We start from the raw sequence: 19,813 nt of genomic DNA on the forward strand, positions 1-19,813 counted from the left end.
TGAATGGTGTAAATCTAGTCTCGCTGAGTGTTTGGAGCTGTTATAGGCAAACTCCAATAAGGGCAAGTACTCTTCCCAATTAGATTGCTTCTTACTAACATAAGAACGCAACATATCCTCTAAAATTTGGTTCTCTTTCAGTTTGACCATCAGACTCCGGATGATCAGCTGTACTCATACTCAGAGTAGTATCCAACTTTTTGAAGACTTCCCTCCAAAAATGACTGTTGAACTTTCTATCTCTATCCGACACTATATCTGCGGGCAAGCCATATAGCTTGTGGAGATGTTCAATAAAGAGTTTTGCCAACTCTGGCATTTTAACAGTTTTCTTCGTGGGCGATAAACTTTGCCATTTTAGTTAACCTGTCCACTACCACCCACACCGAGTCATTCCCTCGACTCGTCTTGGTGGGTAAACCGGTAATGAAATCCATGGAAATGCTTTCCCATTTCCCTTAAGGAATCTCCAACGGATGGAGTAGTCCTCCAACCTTAAGACGTTCATGTTTATTGACCTGGCACTTACTGCATTTCAACACATAAGTCTGGACGTTCTTAAACAAACTAGGCCAATAAAACTGTCTTTTTACTAGTGCATAGATCTTCTGAATCCCAGGATTACCCGCACTTGGACTATCATGACTTTCTTTTAAGAATTTGGGCCCGAAAGTCACCAATAGTTGGTACACATAGTCTACCCTTGTAAAGTAAGTACCCGTCGTCAATGGAGTAATTAGCATATTTCTCCCCCCGACGAAGTTTATCACTCCCCTTTGAAGCCATGGCAGTCAAAGGTGATGAAGGGCCTACATCAAAGCTCTCCTGCTCCAAACTATATCCAGAAGACACGGCTAGTCTCTCCGGACTAACTCTCGCTTCCCTTCCCGTTGCACCTTCGGCCAGTCTCTCCGAACTAGCAATACGTGCCAACGAGGGAGGTGGTCGCGTCTGTAAAGAAGTGCGTACGCGTACAGCGCTCCAGACCTCTGTAAAAGATGGATCATGCTCACATAAACCACGTAGTGACTCCAAGAAATCATTCTTGAAGACTGTGAAACTAGGTTCATTAATCTGTGGCATGCGACTAAGTGCATCTGCCACCACGTTATACTTACCTTTCTGGTAACGTATCTAAAGGTCAAACTCCTGTAGAATCTCCGCCCACCACCGAGCTTTTCTACCCTTCAAGTCATTTTGACTTGAAAGGCCTTTCAGACTTTCATGGTCCGTCCGGACCTCAGAAGTAGCACCATATAAATAGTGTCTCCACTTTTTCAGTGCATGAATTATCGCTAGTAACTCTCGCTCATAAGCCGAGTAGTTACGCTGCGCACGATCTAACTTTTTACTCTCAAATGCAATTGGGCATCCCCTTTGCATAAGTACAGCCCCAATGGCCTCATTACTAGCGTCTGTTTCCAAAACAAACGGTTCATTCGGATCGACAATAGTCAAAATTGGTGCAGCTGCTACGGTCACCTTGAGCTTATCAAAGCTTTTCTGTTGGGCTTCCCCCCCAACTAATGTTTTTAGCTTTTGACCGTAAACTGGTCAGTTAACGGGACTGTGATCTTCGCGTAGTCCTTCACATATTATCGGTAGAACCCCGACATGCCAAGAAAAATCTGCAGTTCTTCGAGATTCTTCGGTAGTCCTTCACATATTATCGGTAGAACCCCGACATGCCAAGAAAAATCTGCAGTTCTTCGAGATTCTTCGCGTAGTCCTTCACATATTATCGGTAGAACCCCGACATGCCAAGAAAAATCTGCAGTTCTTCGAGATTCTTCGGCGTTGGCCATTTAAGAATAGCGTCTACTTTTTCTGGCTCCATCCGTGTACCATCGGCGGATATAATATGGCCAAGGTAGTGAATTTCTGTTTCAAAAAATTCACATTTGCTTTTCTTTGCAAATAGTTTGTGCTCTCGCAATAACTCGAACACTAGACGCAAATGCTCTATGTGTTCTTTCTGTGTCTTACTGTACACAAGAATATCATCTAGGAAAACTACTATGAATTTTCCCAGATATGGACGTAAAATGCTGTCCATCAGCGTCATAAACGTTGCTGGAGCATTGGTTAGCCCAAATGGCATAACCAAAAACTCAAAATGCCCGAAACAGGTCCTAAATGCTATCTTCGCAACATCTTCTGCTTTAATTCTAACCTGATTATACCCTGATCTCAGGTCTATTTTTGTGAAGTATCTCGATCCATAGAGTTGATCAAACCACTCATCCATGCATGGCATCGGATACTTGTTCTTAATCGTTATCTGATTAAGAGCCCTATAGTCTATGCACATCCGCATAGATCCGTCTTTCTTCTTTACCAGAAGAATAGGCGATGCCCGCGGCGGCGGACTTGAACTAGGCCGAATAAAGCCTTTGTTCAAATATTCTGTTAATTGTTTTTCCACCTCCTGTGCCTCGGAGTGGCTTAACCTATAAGCAAGTTTGCTTATAGGTTTTGATCCTGGCATAACTTCGATGCCATGGTCTACTTCTCTAGATGGTGGTAAACCATCTGGTAAATCATCAGAAAAAACATCTTGAAATTCCTCTAATAAATTTATTAAAGTATCTACGTACTTTTTCTTTAATGTCTCTTTCACCTTGGATTTTTTCTTGTTTGAATCGCATGCATTCCAAACAGGGTTTTCAAACAGTGGGTCTCGTCCAAGGCTATTTTGTTTTCCTTGTTTGTCTACGCAAACATCATTTACAGTTTCATCTACGAAAACACAATTTAAAAGAGGGTAACAAGCATATACCTCTGCTATCTGGTCTCTGCGAACCGCTGTGCAGCACAACTCCATGGAGGAAATAAGTGGTGTGGCGGGGACAGTACAGTCGCCCTGCAGGGTAATGACTCTACCTCCATGCTCAAAACATAGCGTATTATGTAGGTAATTCCGAGCTAGACTAGGGCCCAAGCCATACAGCCACTCCCTGCCTAGATATACGTCTGCTCTGGCGGCTAAGTGCATGACCTAAAAGTCAAGCGAAGCTTTGTAGTCCTGCATAGATAATGGGACCCCCAATAATACGGTATTCTATACCGTTTTGTCATATCCATTGGCTAGGCCAACAGTATACTCATGATCACTCCGGGTCTCAGTCAACCCCAACTTCTTGACTAATGAGTAGTTCAAGAAGTTGTGGCTAGCTCCATCATCAATAAAAACTGTGACTCTACGGCCACCTATGGTGCCATACGTGTGCACCATGTCATGCGGACCTATAGTAGGCTACCACATCGCTGGTGTTACCGAACAAGCGTGATGCTCATCACAATGACACACTGTCACCTCTCTGAACTCTGCAGAACTGAGAGGGATTTCTGCACTATATGCAACTGCCTAGAAGATTTACCATCTTTTTTGGGCTTGTTGCCACTCATGTTGGCTTTACGCTTTGGACACTCAGCCTTCGTGTGCCCTACATCATTGCAATTAAAGCAACGATTTTCCTTTCGCGCTTTAATATACTGCTCTTTCTTTTGGATTTCGCTGTCTCTTTTCTTCCTGGATGGTCTCGGTTTTTTAGACCAATGACCACCCTGTCCTTTTCCTGGTCTGTCCTATCCCCTTGTTTATCACTGCGGAACCCTTTTCTTTTAAGGCATGACCTCCTCTTTTCACTACCCTCGGCCCTGCTAGAACCACCACGTGCACTACGGCGCTTGATGTCATCAAATATCTGGCTCACTACAAGGGATCGGGCTCATACCCCGCTAAAAATGACTTGTGAAAAAAAGTAGCGGGCCCGTGTATCAGCGCGTGTATCATCGCGGCCAGAGACATGCGTGTAAAACCGCGTGTATAGTACAACTCAGACGCGTGTATACACGGGTGTGTAGCCGCGTTTTTTATACAGACGCATTGATACACGCGGCTATACACGCTTTTTCTTACATTAGACGCACTTATACACGGGTGTATAGCCGCATCCTGTTCAGGTCCAATATCCCAGACGCGTTTATACCTACGTCTATACACGCGTTTCTCTAATTTAGATGCGCTTATACACGCGTTATTGCCAGTTTATACGCATTAATACACGCGTAATTTCCAGGGTATCCGCGCAGATACACGCGAGTTTTAGCAGTTCTGACGCGTTTATACACGCGAACAGAGAGCCAAAAAAAAATCCAGAGAGTGCTATTTGGTGCCTGAATACTGTTCCAGCATTCCAGCACCCAAAAGCACTCTCTGGTTTAGGGTTTCTGGTGCATTAGACCATCCCATTAGACCATCCACGAAGAACATATGCACGAGGGAGATTAAGACAAGAACGACATGAATGCATACATTGTCATTACACGATTGAAGACAGACATGAATGTAATACTATCGATCAATCAATTCAATATTACTATCAAAATTTCATACATGTATACAAGGGAGTCCATATCTCGAAGTAGCCCATGGCTTGAGTTTACAAAAAAAATATATACAATCACATCCTCAATATGGAATGTGATACTACAAGTCTGAGTACTACTCAGACCCAGATGATGACTCGGTGCTCCCCCCATGCTCAGATGAGCTCACATCGGTCGGAATGTCCGAGGAGTAGTGCTCACGTCCACCCTCTGCAGCGGCGGCCGGTGGATCATCAGCAGCTTGTGCCTGTTCAAGTAATATATAGTATATAAGTATATATATATGCAATTCAATAAACCAAAACCATTCGTTACGAATTTTCAAGTACCTGTCGACCGTATGGTCTCATGGCCAACTCAAACTGCACGTCTGTAATACGTCCCTCGGCTCTGAAGATGGCCCACGTGTCACGTCTGCTATGCCGGCGAGCATACGCAGTATCGTGGGTTGTGGGCTTCCTCCCCGTAACCCGTCGCTGTATCATAATCAACACAATTTGTAAGATTAAAACAATCATAGAATCAATGAATAAAGTAAACAATCAAATAAAGTGGCAGGATACTTACGAACTCTGCCTCCCATGACTCGACGCCGCCAGATCCGAAATGCGAAGATCCAACGGTCTCCATCTGGATCCGTCGTGCCTCCACATGCTGCCTGCTCTTCACGCCACCCTCTGCTCGTTTCTTTGCCTCCTTCCACTCGCGTTTGTGCGCAGTGGCAGGTTTCTCGGCAGGATAGCCACTCGCAGCTACATTTAGCCGGTCATCGTACGCGAGTTTTTTAAGGTGAGATCTTTTATTACTTAAGATCTTCCTTATTCGCGTCCTTCCCCATACATCCGAGAATGTAGCATGTGGGGGATTGGGGTACCGACTATGTACAGCCTCTATCATCTCCCCAACTAATCGGCTATTTTGATCTTTAAATTTAATAAAACAATTTCTATATGAGTTTGATACTACCCCACGCATGTACTCCATTACCTCCCTCCCCCTCGCATCCATCACTATCCCGCCCCTATCTGTCACATCATAGCAAACCACTCTCTCCATCTCTCTCATCTCCTCCTCTTCCGAACTGTCTCCTCTAACTCTTCTCCCTCTATCTCCTCTCTCACCGCGTGCCCTACTACCTCCCCCACCTCCCCCACCTCCCCCACCAAAGCACCCGCCGCATCCTCCACTCCCACTCTTCCTACTGCTGCGGGTGGAGTCACGACTGGGGGATTGTCTACGTGACGGTGGCTGTGAGCCCTGACGTGACGGTGGCTCTGAGGGAGCACGTGATGGTGGCTGTGAGGGTGTACGTGAGTGTGTCTGGGACGAGGTATGTCTCCTCGGTGGACGTGGAAGAGGAGAAGCTGCATGCTGTCTCGTCGGACTCGGAGGAATAGACGGCACTGGAGTGCCCTGGATACTCGCGGTAGGGGTATAGACACCAGGCAGGGAAGGAGGGGGATGGGCATACATATACTCTGTAAGCTCAACCGGACCAGGTTGGCGCCCAAAGTGATTCATCATCTCCATCAACCAATTGCTGTACGCAAATGGATCGGATGAAGAACCTGGAATATCCATAAAGAACCTGCAACAAACATCTTCATGTACATCATGGGCTGTCTCTTGACTCACACAAATTAAATCATTCAAGTCAGTTGCTTGCAAATCATGAAATCTGAAACGCCGCAGTTTTCTGTCTGCAGAAACGCGTGTATACACCCGTCAAAAAACGCGTGTATACACCCGTCCAAAAATGCGTGTATATGCGCGTGAACATACTCTGCAGACAGGTTACACGCGCTTCTACACGCGTTCGTACACGCGACCTGCGAAAAAATTTTCTCGAAAAGACCGACCCCCCGACAAAGACAGAATGTCCTTATAAAAGGACCAGCCATTGTCGCCCCTGTCAGGATGCAGTAACCCAATCGTGTGCAAAAAGACAAACCCAAAGAGCAAAGAGCAAAGTACACAAATCTGACAAAAGAGACAAGGCACAGGACAAAGTGACTCACCTCTGAAAAAGTGAGTCTTCTCTGCTCCGTCTCTGCTCCCTCCTTCTCCCGTGTGTGTGCTCCTTTCTCTGCTCCCTCCTTGCTGTTGGAAGAGGCGAAAACAGGCGAAAACGCATGCACTGTTGATTTCTTAGTTCAAAATCTATATTTGGGGAAGGCGGGCTATTTTTAGTTTAAACATACTGCCGCGTTTATATTCGCGTTTATAAATGCGTGTATATTCGCGTGTATGTGATTTTAGCTGCGTTTATACACGCGTTTTGCAGAAATTAGCTGCGTGAATACACGCGATTTTTAGGAAGTAGCCGCGTTAATACACGTAATTTTTAGGAGATAGCCGCGTCAATACGCGCGATTTTGTGCTTTCATTAAAAACATATAATGATTTTGTGTTTTCTGATTTGTACACAGGATGTCATCAACCTCTTCAAGCAGTTCTGGGGAAGATGAGACAATGCGTCATCATAATCGCGATGTGTGGTTGGGACAACGGATCAAATGTATGTGTAATCGATGTCAAGGATGCATTGTACGAGCACGTCGAATTACCTTGAATCACATCTCCATGTATGGAGAATGGAATCAAACAGGTTTAGAGGTGAGTAGATGTAAATTGATGGTATTCAAATGACTCATGGTATCCAAATTAAATTAATAGAGTTGTAACATATAATTTGATAAATTGAAGCAAGATGCAGTACCACACCCTAACGTGGTACCCTACGCGCGACGAGAGCACGTAAATCGTCGACGAGATGATGCTGGAGCTTCGGGATCTATTGTCAAAGATGAGTGGGAAAGGGACGACAATAGCCCTGCACCCCACGAAGTTGTGGAAGAGGAGGTGCTTGATGATATGGTGCGGAATCTTTTTAAGGATGATCCCAAAGGTATGGACGACGATGATATGGTACAAGAGCATCTTTATAAGGCTTCATCGACACCGGTGTTTGAAGGGTGCACATTCTCAGTTTTACGTGCTTCACTTGAACTACTTAATATACAAACAGTTTATGGATGGAGCAATGCAAGTCTTGACGCATTGTTGAAGTAAGCATTCTAACTTACAAATTTGAATTAGTGGTTTAAGGTTTAGGATTTAAGACTAATTTTAATTGATGATATTGGATGCAGGCTATTATCAAACATGCTTCCAAAGGAAAATAGACTACCCACCTCAAGAGACATAGCGAGGCGCTATGTGACATCTCTTGGAGGACTGGATTATGATAAAATACATGCATGCGTCAATGATTGCATTCTCTTTCGTGGGACGCATAAGGAGGCTCTACATTGTCCCACTTGTGGTGAAGCAAGGTACAGAACAGATATGAAGAGTTTCGATGTACCTCGTAAAGTCTTGCGACACTTTCCTATAATTCCTCGCATCAAACACATGTTCAAGTGCAAATCCATAGCAGAGCTCATGTCATGGCATTCCTCACATCGATCGGATGATGGCATGTGGAGAATTCCCGCAGACACTCCTGCTTGGAAGCATATTGAAGATGAGTGGCCCAGCTTTAAAACAGAGCCCAGAAACTTGAGACTTGGCCTGGGTATGGATGGAGTGAATCCATTTGGTTTCAAAAGCACCGCATACAGCGTGTGGCCAGTTGTGTTGATGAATTACAACCTTCCACCATCAATGGCGATCAAGAAGGGACATCTTATGTTATCCCTTCTAATTCCAGGGAAACATAAAGTCAAGCATATGGATGTTTACCTTGAACCACTGATTGATGAGTTGGAGGAACTATGGAGAGGTGTTGCGGTGGTGGACATTAGTAGGCCTCCCTCCTCTCGACACTTCGACTTAAAAGCAGTGTTGATGTGGACAATGCATGACTTTCCAGGATACAGCGATTGTTCTGGTAAGAATTCTAATTACCTCCCTACTCTATTACTATTGGCTATATATATTAATTAGACGGTTTGACTTTATTATTCTAACTTTTATTTATATTTTAACAGGTTTGAAAACATCGGGTAAACATGCATGTCCTGTTTGTGGCCCTTCGTTAGTACATGAGTATGCTGATGGTTTGTGTAAGACTATATTCGATAATCATCATCGATTTCTCCCCTCAGATCATCCTAAATATGTTGCTAGTAAGAGTAACATTCCTCCACAAACACTTCATGCAAAAGATTGGAAGCGTATTTGGGAGTCTACAACTATTCTTCCTCCAGATGGCATGAACAGGTATAGTGATGTTTTTTCAATCTTGTTTTGTGTAGTCTCTAATTGGATTAAAGGTCACATAGAGCAATCCCTTGTGCAGGTACTCCATTTTTTTTCGGCTGCCATATTGGACCCATCTTAAGATCAACCATCTTCTTGATCCCATGCACATCTTCAAGAATGTGGGATCTGGTATTTGGGAACATATTACTGGTAAACGAGACAATGTTAGCGTACGTGAGGACTTGCGGGTCGCAGGACGTATGCGTCAAGCTTGGCCACAAGAGGTGGGTGGGCATGTTCGTCTTCCGCCTGCACCATGGATTATATCAAAGAAAGAGGAGAAGCAGGTAAAGCAGGCCATCACCACTTTGCGTACTCCCACTGGATGCATGAGATCATTGAAGGGAGCCTTTACAACCACTAAGAAAAGAGGCGTTGAGCAACTATATGGGTTGAAGTCCCACGATTGGCACAAGATGCTTCAAGTAAGTGTTTTCCAAGTCTTGTACGTACGTTGAAATTAAATTTTGTAATGCCATAAACCATAAATGTGCTCTTATGTGCGCAGTTCATACTACCTACTAGCATCGACCATTGTGCGAATAAGAGTTTGAAAAAATGTATTTATAAGATGGGCGAGCTTGTGAGGTATGTAAAACCCATGCTCAGATCACCCTTCATTATACCTTGCAAAATGACCGTGCATGAGGTATAACGTACTATTTATTTATTTTTCAGATATGTTAGTTTCAAAGCAATTGATCCAGCCACGTTGGATGATGCGCGTGTTATGGCAGTGGAGGTGGTTTGTTTGGTAGAGGAGACTTTTCCGCGAACCATTCTCACAAGTCAACTACATCTCATTGTGCATTTAGTGGACGAAATTGCTTTATGTGGTACTGTGCATGCACGTTGGATGTTCTTCCTAGAGCGCTTCATGAAGACCTTAAAAGACTTTGTGAGGCAAAGTACAAGGCCTGAAGGAAGCATGGCCGAGGGTTGGTTGATACAAGAGTCTCTTGTATATATTTCAGAATTTCTTGGTCAGGTGGACAGCTCTTTGCCACGACTATGGAGCAATGAAGAGGACTTGAGGATGACCTCTATTGTGCCTCAAGGAAAAGGACAGAGTAAAGTAATTGACAGAACATTGATTGATGATCTCAATTTCACTTGTATCCTTAATAGTGATGTGATGAGCAGATGGGTTACAAGATATGAGGATGCAAAGACAAAAAGGCAAGCAGAAAGAGGTCTCTTTCGGAGGCAACATGGCTCTCGGAAGGTGTACCCTAAGCATCTAGCAACACTTCCGAATGATATCCATGTTGATTGGTTGCATGAGGAAATGGAGAGAGCAGAGAGCGACGAGGGGCTGCATATCACGGCGGAAGAATGGGAGTATGCACGAGGATGCATGTCAAAGGTACATAGAACTAATGTTTTGCATTAGTTGTAAGTGATTTGCTTTTAATATTTATTCACATTGCTTACACAAATATTGCTTCTATTTTGGTCCAGTGCACTATGTTCAATGCTATATGGTGTGAAGGCAAGCATTTTCGAACACAAAGAATTGATGAAAAGAGAAATACACAAGATTGCGGTGTCATTAGTAGCTTTGAGGGAGCTAATGGAAAAATGGATGATTATTGTGGCATAATCCAAGACATATTTAGGCTTGACTTTCGTCGCTTCTTTGTGTATGTTTTGGATGTCAAATGGCAAATGAACGTGGTGGAAAAAGGGCCTGATGCAACGATAAAATGCCATGCAAGTGGATATGTAACTATTGACTCTACAAAGTTCTGGCAAACAAAGAAAGATAGGCTCGTATTGCCACAACAATGTGAGCAGGTATGCATTTTTTTACTAATGTGTTTCATGTACATATATATCTAAGCTCGCGTACCCCTTGACTTTTGATATGCTAATTAATTACTGTACTGTGTGTATTTGAGTAGGTTATCTATCTACCAATGGTGCATGACATCAAATGGTGGTACGTCATCCCTATTGCACCACGTTCCAAAGTGATGTATAATACATTCACTGATATGGAGCATATGGAGGATGTAACAAGCCGCAATGAAGATGACGTCGAACATGCCATTGAAGATGTTGTGATCGATGATCAAGAAATAAGAGATGATCATGATAATGAGGATGAACATGCCATTTCTCATGATCATGAGAATGACCCTACCATTGAGGATGATGGTGATGTTGATGAGGATGATCAGGACATCGATACCATTATCAATGGAGTACAGAATATCGATAGTGGAATAAATTTAATCGTAGCCTTACCAATTGATCAAATGGATATTGATGTTGATCGTTTGGCAAGGATGGATCTTATTGAAGATGAGATCGAACCCTAACCAATCCGTCACTGTATGTTCTAAATTGATGACATTTCTATCATCTCATATGCATGATTTATTTTTGAATATATTTCATTGTTGTAAATGCATGTAGTGGGATTGTGTAATGATGTATACTGTAATGTACTATGAGATGGTTTAAGGAAAATAGTTTTTAATTTTGTAAAGGAATTCAGTTTTTTTTCAGTTTTTCTCTGTCATGCGTGTATTAATCCGTGTATAGCAGCGTGTATTTATCCGTGTATAATAGCGAGTATTACCCCGTGAATATTATCGTGTATAGATGCGTGTATTACTGCGTGTATATAAACGCGTTTATATACGCGTTGATAAATGCAAATATACACGCGAACTTAAATGCTAAAATACACGCGTCCGATTCTATTCAAATACAAGCGCGACCATATACGCGTTCGTAATTTATCGCGTGTATGAAACGCGTGTATGGCAGCATTGTCTTGTAGTGGTTGACTGGTTTTTGTAAGCATGCCTACATTGCCCAGTGTAAAATAAAAGCCTCCATTATTGTATGAAAATTGGTTGAAATTTTAAAAAACTAGCCTTTATTAATGTACTAAAACCGGTTGAAAATTTTAAAAACTGGCTCTTGTTGTGAAGCTTCAATTTTGGAAAGGAAAACGAGTTGAGTTCAGGGCTCGAAGAAAACGGCATTCTAGTGTATTTGTAGCAGCTAGAATTAAGAAAAATCGATTGAGATTTTAAGTAGCCCTTATTTTAAGAAATGATTTTTCATATATTTTAGTTATTAAATTGGCATAGCGTAGAGATTTCGAAACAAAAAGCAAATAGATTTAAGATTTGTCCTTATTTTGATTGTTTTAAAAATATGTGTTTTTTCCGAGCATTGGGACGACTCGAGTTCAAGACCTTCAATTCTGGAAAAGAAAACGAGTGAAGAAAAAACTCACCTTCACATTTCAAGATTTTCGTTTATAAATAATTTCACAATTTTCGCCTTCTTCCAAACACCTTCTGGAAAAAGCTTTCTGGAACGCCTTCTTCCAAACACCGAGGACTTGGAAACTTCCGAGTGACTTCCACTTTGGAAGTGACGTGGAAACTTCGAAACAGAGGAGAGTACGCAACAATTTGGAGAGACGATACAATTTGGAGGGTACGCAACAAGCCTATCCAACTCAAGGTCGACATTAAGAAGAGAAGGGATAGATCATTATGGAGCCTTCATCTATTGTAACCCTGGCATTAGTTCTGATACCGCGGATTCTAGATCTCATCGACACCATGAAGAAAGGTTGGGTATCGTCGAGTAAAGACGTGCAAGCTGAGCTGCAGAGCTTTCGCACAGAACTCGATGACCAGCTGCAGAATGTGAAGAAGATAAAGGCAGGCGCTGAATCTCTAGGTAAGGGATGGTCTACTGTGTTTGAGTGTGTAGCACAAAATTGTTGATTGTTAACGGATGTAAATGTGTGTGTTGTGTGGATTTTGAGAGAGAGAGACAGATCAGAGAGGGTTTTATATGCTGATTTGCACTTCATGATGTGGCTGCAGAAAGATTGGTGAATGAGCTTCAAGAAATTGTCCGTTCTGCTGAGGGTCTCCTCCACAAGCGTTGCAAGAAAGCAGACATTCAAAGGCTTCGTGATCGTGTCACGACCACATTTCAAACGCAAATGCTACGCGCTGTACATGAGGTAAACTGTCATCTGTGCCTGCGCTCTAGTTCTGCCTGTATAATTACTACAGGCTATTTCTAACTAAATCTTATTAATATGAACTCACTTTCTCTTTTTAAAAGAAATTAATAATAGGTTGTGACTCGTTGACATGTGTATAGTTATACATACCTTACATGCATACGCATGCGTGCATACACCCATACATACATACATGCATATATATACATATACATAAACATACATACACCTACCGCACATGCATATACACACATGCATATGTATACACACACATGCATGCATGCGCGCATACACACACAACCCGTCTCTCTCTCTCTCTCTCTTCCATGTGTCTCTAATGTGAATATATACATGCATACACATGTAGATGTGAATGATATCTCTCTCTCTCTCTCTCTTCCATGTGTCTCTAATGTGAATATATACATGCATACACATGTAGATGTGAATGATATTGAGTAAAGCAAAGAAATTCCAAATGACAGATGCAAGCAAAATTCTATGAAGAGGTGGAGGCCATAAAAGAAATGGTGAAGAGGCAAGCCGAGCAAGAAATGATGCCCAAGAATCGTGGTGTGCACAATATGCCATGTTCTGCAGAGTCTTTTTGGGAGTGCTCCAAGATTGTAAGGTTCTTGTTGCTTTTCACTTAAAAAAACTATGAAAGGATATGAGACCTAGTTGTTTGCTTTAGTGCATTCCCAAGTCTACAACTATGTACGTCTTGCTTGTTAATCCATGGGGGATGTGTATGAGTAGCTTGCTGAGGTACTTGAATCACTTATTTGTTTTGTCGCTCAGCTTGCTATTGCATATCCTTATCTTGTATTGCCTACACCAACTTCACCGGTCTGCAAAGTACCAGCAACTTCAAAGGCCTACAAAGTATCAGCAGCAGCAGTACCAGGAAAGGATGTGCATGAGGAGGAGGAGACGAAGAATCAGAAGAGGACGGAAGTATTATTGAAGAAGGACAAGGAAGGATGTGCAGGAAAGGATGTGCAGGAGGAGGAGGAGGAGGAGGATCAGAAGAGGAAGGAAGCATTATCGAAGAAGGACGAGGAGAAGGTGGGTGAAAGAACTACAAAGCTTAATAAGGACGTAGGAAAGGATGTGCGAGAGGAGGAGAAAGAGAAGAGTAAGAGGAAGGAAGCATTATTGAGAAAGGAAGGTGCAGGAAAGGAGGAGGAGGAGAATAAGAAGAGGGAGGAAGCATTGGTGAAGGACATGGGGAAGCAGGATCACAGAACCTCAAAGCCAGAGGAGTACGAATTAGAGCAAGGTAACCCGAATTGCAATATGGAATTAAAGCCAGGAGGGGAGGGCGAAGGTGATTTGCTTGTGTCCCAGAAGGAAAAGGAGAGGCGATATGAGGTGATATACTTAGGGTGTGGGGAATCGATGAGGATGGTGAAGGGGAAGAGGCCAATGGAGGTGAGCAAGAAGCTTGGATATTTCTACTTTGAGGTGACGCTGGTGGAGATGGTGGAGCTATCAAAAGGGACGAAGACAAACTGGTTAGGCGTGGGGGTGGGTCTAGCAAGATCGGACGAGTTCAAGCACAAGAAGGTGGCAGGTTGCTATCGCAACTCGTGTGGCTATGATGGTAGAGTGGGCCAGGTGTACTGTGAGCAGCGGGTGCAAGTGGAGCCTTCCACTATTGGTTCTCTTTCAAACGGAGACACCCTTGGCATTGGCCTCCTTCATCTCAATGGTCAATACCCCATCTTTTTTGTAAAAAATGGGGTTCTTAAAGTTTGCATCCAAGACCACTCGCTCTGCAAACCCTCAAGTCACGGCCTCCTCCCCGTCATCTCCCTTGCCTCTGCTGGTGTCCAACTTGAGGTGAACTTTCGTGGCCCTTTTCAAATCCCGATGGCGCAGGTGAAGGATTGCCTTACCAAAAGGGGAAAATATTGCTAGTGACAGTTCACAATTGTGGAGACTTGTATGGCAATTGATACATTATAAATAAATTATCATGTATTGTAATTTGAGGAGGAAATTGACCATTTTGAGAAGGCATTTCTCTATAAATAAAATATAATTAAGACTTGAAAATTCTCTTTCTCTCACAAATTTGAACAAGTTCTAGGCTAAGTCGAACCTATCTTTTCTCAAACCCTGCCTGCCTAACGTACTGGATCTGTGTATTTTGGGTCCGGGGCATGGCGCACGTGTACCGATAAAATGAGATTACACCCAACTAGGTGTAGGGGGTTGAGAGGGATAGCAAGTCCCTTTCTTAAGGGATCCTTTGCTAGCCCAATTGCTTGGAGATCTTCTATTGTATATGCCGCCCATCGATCAATGTGATTGGTGGTGATTTAGTGACGGCATGCTATTAAAGCATGCATGAAAGCTATATCAAGCTGTTATTGTTTTGGGCATATCTCATCATTTTGCCCAAGATTTTCATCGGAGTTTTTCAACCCGTCTTTAATTTTTTTTCAAAGCAGCCTACGGAAAAGAGTTTTACAACCCTTGTCCTTAATGATTTTTCAAAGCAGCTATGAAATCTTCTTATAGAAGCGCACAATTAGTATGTACACACAATGGTCGAATATTTTCAAAACTTCCTATTGTTTGTGTTTTTTCTTGTTTATGAAAACCCTGTCTTTCACTATGTGTAATTTTTACATGCATTGCATAGAGATGATAATTATCAACAAGTCATAACCCGACATTCTCAGTGACCTCCTTGAAATAAAAATCACCTCTTCAGTCATGTTCATGCAAACATCATTCATCTCAATTTCTTGTGAGATTTTGAATTTAACTAATATTTCTTTCACGTAACAATTGTTTCATGAACAACTTAGCTCCTTAAATGTTACATGCGGAAGCTTTGAGATGCTTCTTTCAGCCCTAAACACCCTGTAGAACATGCTGATGCAACAATGCAGACAGGAGAGAGAGAGAGAGAGAGAGAGAGAGAGAGAGAGAGCTGGAAATTCATTATTTCATATGGTACTAAAAGGTACATAATTCCTTGCAGCCATGGGCTATCTTCTGGAAAAGGTAAACAAACCCTAACCCTAATCTATGTCGAGACCCAACTCAACAAGGAGTTGAATGAGTAAAACAATGAGCAAAACCTGCCTTTGATAGGCCTTGGATAGCCAGAGATCTGGCCAACTGTTGGACGGCCAGCTCACTAAACATAATCATAATAAAATGCAGATCCCAACCTGCTCTCCATGCAGCCGACAGGTCCCTGAGTCCATTCCAATCCATCCCTTGCCTAAACTTGCACTCCATGCTCCAAAACATCTGGTTCTAGTGAGTCTTTAGCATGTTGCCTCCAAGATTAGCCCTTGAGATTAGCATGTACATGTGTGTGCACATGACATTATGCGGATCTAATGCCACCTCTACATACTTATCCATGTGTTTACCATTTGATTCGTTTCATGTACAAAACTTTACAAATTAAATGAATATGTTAAAGAGAGAAATATACATAAGCAGTTTCATTATAAAATATTCATTACAGCTTTGTGAATGCATCACATACGTATCTTGCATCACATGAAAAGTGTTTTTGGTTGAACCTTTTCAACTGAAGTGTTTTTGGTTGAACCTTTTCAACTGTAAACATTGTAAAGAATCAAATTGGATTATCTCAAATGAAAAATTATTTTGTTTTGCTTCAAAAGGAGCTGTACAAGCATAATATGGAGTCCCAATAGACTTTATAACCAAGCACTTTATAACCAAGCATAATATGGAGTCCCAATAGACTTTATAACCAAGCACTTTATAACCAAGCATAATATGGATATGGAGTCCCAATAGACTTCATAACCAAGCACTTTATAACCAAGCATAATATGGAGTCCCAAGCACTTTATGACTCAACTGAAAAGTTATTTTGTTTTGCTTCAAAAGGAGCTGTACAAGCATAATATGGAGTCCCAATAGACTTTATAACCAAGCACTTTATGACTCAAGCTGACAAGAAATTAATGCACTATTATTGTGATAGGATGTCAAGGAATGACATTTCTCCTTAGCAAGGAACACATTTTTCCCACTATCTTGTGATTAAAATTTTCTCAAAGTTAGTAACCTAACCTAAGTCGAAGTTTGCACTTACTGGTTTAGCCGCTTGTTTGTGTTGCCATAGATAAAGAAATAACTTGTGCCACGAATAAAACAAGGATACTCACACACATCACTGAGATTCCCCTCACTTCACCCCTCCCAAGCCTATAGATCCTTTTAGCCTACACCCTATTGCCTCTTTTTGTAGAGGTATGACCTTCTTTGTCCAAGTCTCCTCTCTAAACACCTTCCATGTGTCACGGTTCAAGAGCAGTGGCCATGTGAGGATTATCTGCTACTAATGATTATACTTCTAATCATAGAATATATACAGAGAAACCAAGTGTGATGTCAGCACAAGTTTGAATTCTTAAAGAATACTTCCAAAGTAGACAATGAATTAGGCATTTAAAAACCTATAAAGTAGATTTTATATAGCTGAACAAAATAAAATGTTGCCTTGGGCTAAAAATTAGCCTTCACAACATGTTTTATCTTGATGAAATTGAAATTTTAGCTAATCAAGGTTCTCGAACCCGTTGTAATGCCCTTCTGAGTTGTGTAAATCTGTTTTGCTGCTCGGCAATTCTACTGGGTGGTGGCAGCACTTCTGCTTGTCGGGGAGAGCTTGTTGTTGATGGGCTATCATCTGAACTGGATTGTGCCGAATCTGAAATCAGGCCCATGTGGGAAACATATTGTTTGGAAGGCCTCTTCAAATGTATTGAGATAGTGTGTTGCTAGATACTGCAACCGAGCACAGCAGCCATGGATTTGGAGGCAATTGAGTTGGAGTTGCATGATTGAAAATTGCATGTTAGTGCCATAACCTTGGGCAATTCTCTAATAGGTTTTTGCCCTATAAAGTTATGTACTGCTTGATTTGCATTTGCTTTAAGCCGCTGTAGATATTCACTCTTTGAAATGAGGCTTCCTAGTGACATTTATTAAGATAATGGAATATATACATAGAAAAATTAAGAAAAGGAGGAGAAAAATTCAAAAGAAACAAAAAGTAGGGTCTAAAAACCAAAAATGAGTCAAAGGAAAAAACCCTTTGGGAAAAAATGCCTTTCGTGCATGAAGTTCTTATTGGCATATATATATGTCATATGGATGGAGAGTTTCACAACAGACAAATATATATATATTTATATCCATTAAGAGTCCTATGATAGATATCACATAATAAATAGTTTTGAGGTAGAGTATGCAATACTTTGTGCCTAGGTGGATCTGGAAAGAGTGCCTATTGCCTATGTCCAAGGGTGGGACACCCAAATATGTATATACATCATTTGAAAACAACATGTTGTGTAAGAGAAGAGTTGTGATGGGTACTTCAAGGAAAATTTGTAGCACTTGAGCCCAAACTTCTCTGTCAAAATGAGCTCAAACTTCTCTGTCAAATGTTTCCAATCGCATGGCTCCACTTCAATAAGCACAAAAGTTATACAACTCATACGGCATAATTGGGCCTTCCTCTTGGGACATGGCATCGCGCATAGATATGTTGCCACTCTTGAGCACTTCTCAGAGTTAGCCACTCAAATCTGCCTTCAAACAGGCCTCCTTGCTCTCAACAGCAATGCATGTACAACTAATGCTTTTTTGCTCACACTGCGGCTCAGCAGAGCATCCTTGCTCTATACATAGTATTTGTCCAAGCAAAAATCTTTGAACCTTTGAACTGGGAAGCAAAACTCTGTAAAAATTTGTGGATATGTGGACTGGGAGCACTGCAAGCATACACTTTGCTCTCCCCTGCCGCTTAGTGCTTGTCCCCAAGAACTCAGCGGAAAATTTCGTTTGTGCTGGGAAAAATCGGGTAGAGCTTGGTTTAGGTTTTCACTGTGGCCATGTGCGCTCTCGCGGGAAAACTCCGGCGGAATAGAAAGGAGCATGAGGAACAGTGTCAGAAAAAAACGGCACTTTAGTGTAATTTTCACTGCTAAAATTGAGAAAAACCGGTTATAATTTTGCCTAGCCTTGAATTTAAAGATTCAATTCTTTGAAATTTTAGTTTTATAAAACCGATTAATCTATGCATTTTTTTCAATAAAAACAGGTTGGCCTTGAAGGTTATCCTTTTTTTCAGTGATGAGGAGTGACAACTCAACCCATACAATCAATACCGGAGAGCTCTCGACGGCATGAATAGTGCCAGAGTGTGCATGCAAGTTGGGTGCAGGAGTCCCAGTGTTTGAAAAAAACTTGAGTTTAGTGTAATTTTGCAAATTGCACTGCATATTTTGAAAAATACGTTCAAACTTAAAATTGAAAGGTACAAATACTTTGAGATTCCAGATTTTGAGAAAAACTTAAAACTTGAAGGTACAAATACCTCTGGGAAATTATAGAACAAAAACCTTCAGATTTTAAGATTTTTCTTTATAAATAATTTCACAATTTCTAGATGAAGGTTTTTCATTTTTTTGAGAAAATATTTTTTTAAAAGACTTTGCAGGACCTCACAAAGTGGAACAGTGAAAAATGAGGTACACATGTGACTTTTGTAAATCTGTCGTCTCGCTAGGAATTGCATGTGCAGAGAAGTCGGATGACGGGGGAACTTGTAAGGAACCACATGTTTTGGTACTACTCGACATGACAATGATGATCCCCTAATGGCAACTATGCAACTTGGAAGTTCATTTGACTAGATTTAAGGCCCGTTTTAATGATATTGGAGGCACTTGAGTTGGAGTTGCATGATTGAAAAATGCATGTTAGTGCCATAGCCTTGGGCAATTCTCCAATAGGTTTTTACCAAAGTTATGTATTGCTTGATTTGCTTTAAGCCGCTGTAGATATTCATTCATTGAAATGAGGCTTCCCTGGTGACATTTATTAAGATAATGGAATATATTCATAGAAAATTTAAGAAAAGAAGAAGAAAAATTCAAAATAAACAAAAAGTAGGGTTTAAAAACCGAAATGAATCAAAGGGAAAAACCTTGTGGGAAAAAATACCTTTCACATGAAGTTCTTATTGGCATATATATATATGTCATAAGGATAGAAAGTTTTACAACAGACAAATATACATATTTATATCCATTAAGAGTCCTATGCTAGATATCACATAATAAATAGTTTTGA

General features: G+C 41.5%; 1 protein-coding gene across 1 annotated transcript; it reads left to right on the forward strand.

Moving 5' to 3' along the window:
- The first annotated feature begins 11,880 nt into the window (after positions 1-11,880).
- LOC147619028 (uncharacterized) lies at positions 11,881-14,716 on the forward strand. The gene is made up of 4 exons (XM_086774241.1): positions 11,881-12,369; positions 12,519-12,661; positions 13,150-13,290; positions 13,466-14,716. Exons 1-4 carry the CDS (start codon positions 12,180-12,182, stop codon positions 14,585-14,587), a joined length of 1,596 nt encoding a protein of 531 aa, XP_086630367.1. The 5' UTR covers positions 11,881-12,179; the 3' UTR covers positions 14,588-14,716.
- The last annotated feature ends 5,097 nt before the right edge of the window (positions 14,717-19,813 follow it).

This window comes from Cibotium barometz, chromosome 34 (genome assembly GCF_041138505.1).
Source record: "Cibotium barometz isolate CiBa-2024 chromosome 34, ASM4113850v1, whole genome shotgun sequence".
In the NCBI taxonomy this organism is placed as follows: Eukaryota; Viridiplantae; Streptophyta; class Polypodiopsida; order Cyatheales; family Cibotiaceae; genus Cibotium; species Cibotium barometz.

Bases quoted from the DNA above. Each gene is read 5' to 3' on its own strand.
- LOC147619028 (XM_086774241.1), top strand. From the start codon at position 12,180: ATGGAGCCTTCATCTATTGTAACCCTGGCATTAGTTCTGATACCGCGG. The intron at 12,370-12,518 runs GTAAGGGATGGT...ATGTGGCTGCAG, and splicing joins GGCAGGCGCTGAATCTCTAG to AAAGATTGGTGAATGAGCTT. The intron at 13,291-13,465 runs GTAAGGTTCTTG...TTTGTCGCTCAG, and splicing joins TTTGGGAGTGCTCCAAGATT to CTTGCTATTGCATATCCTTA.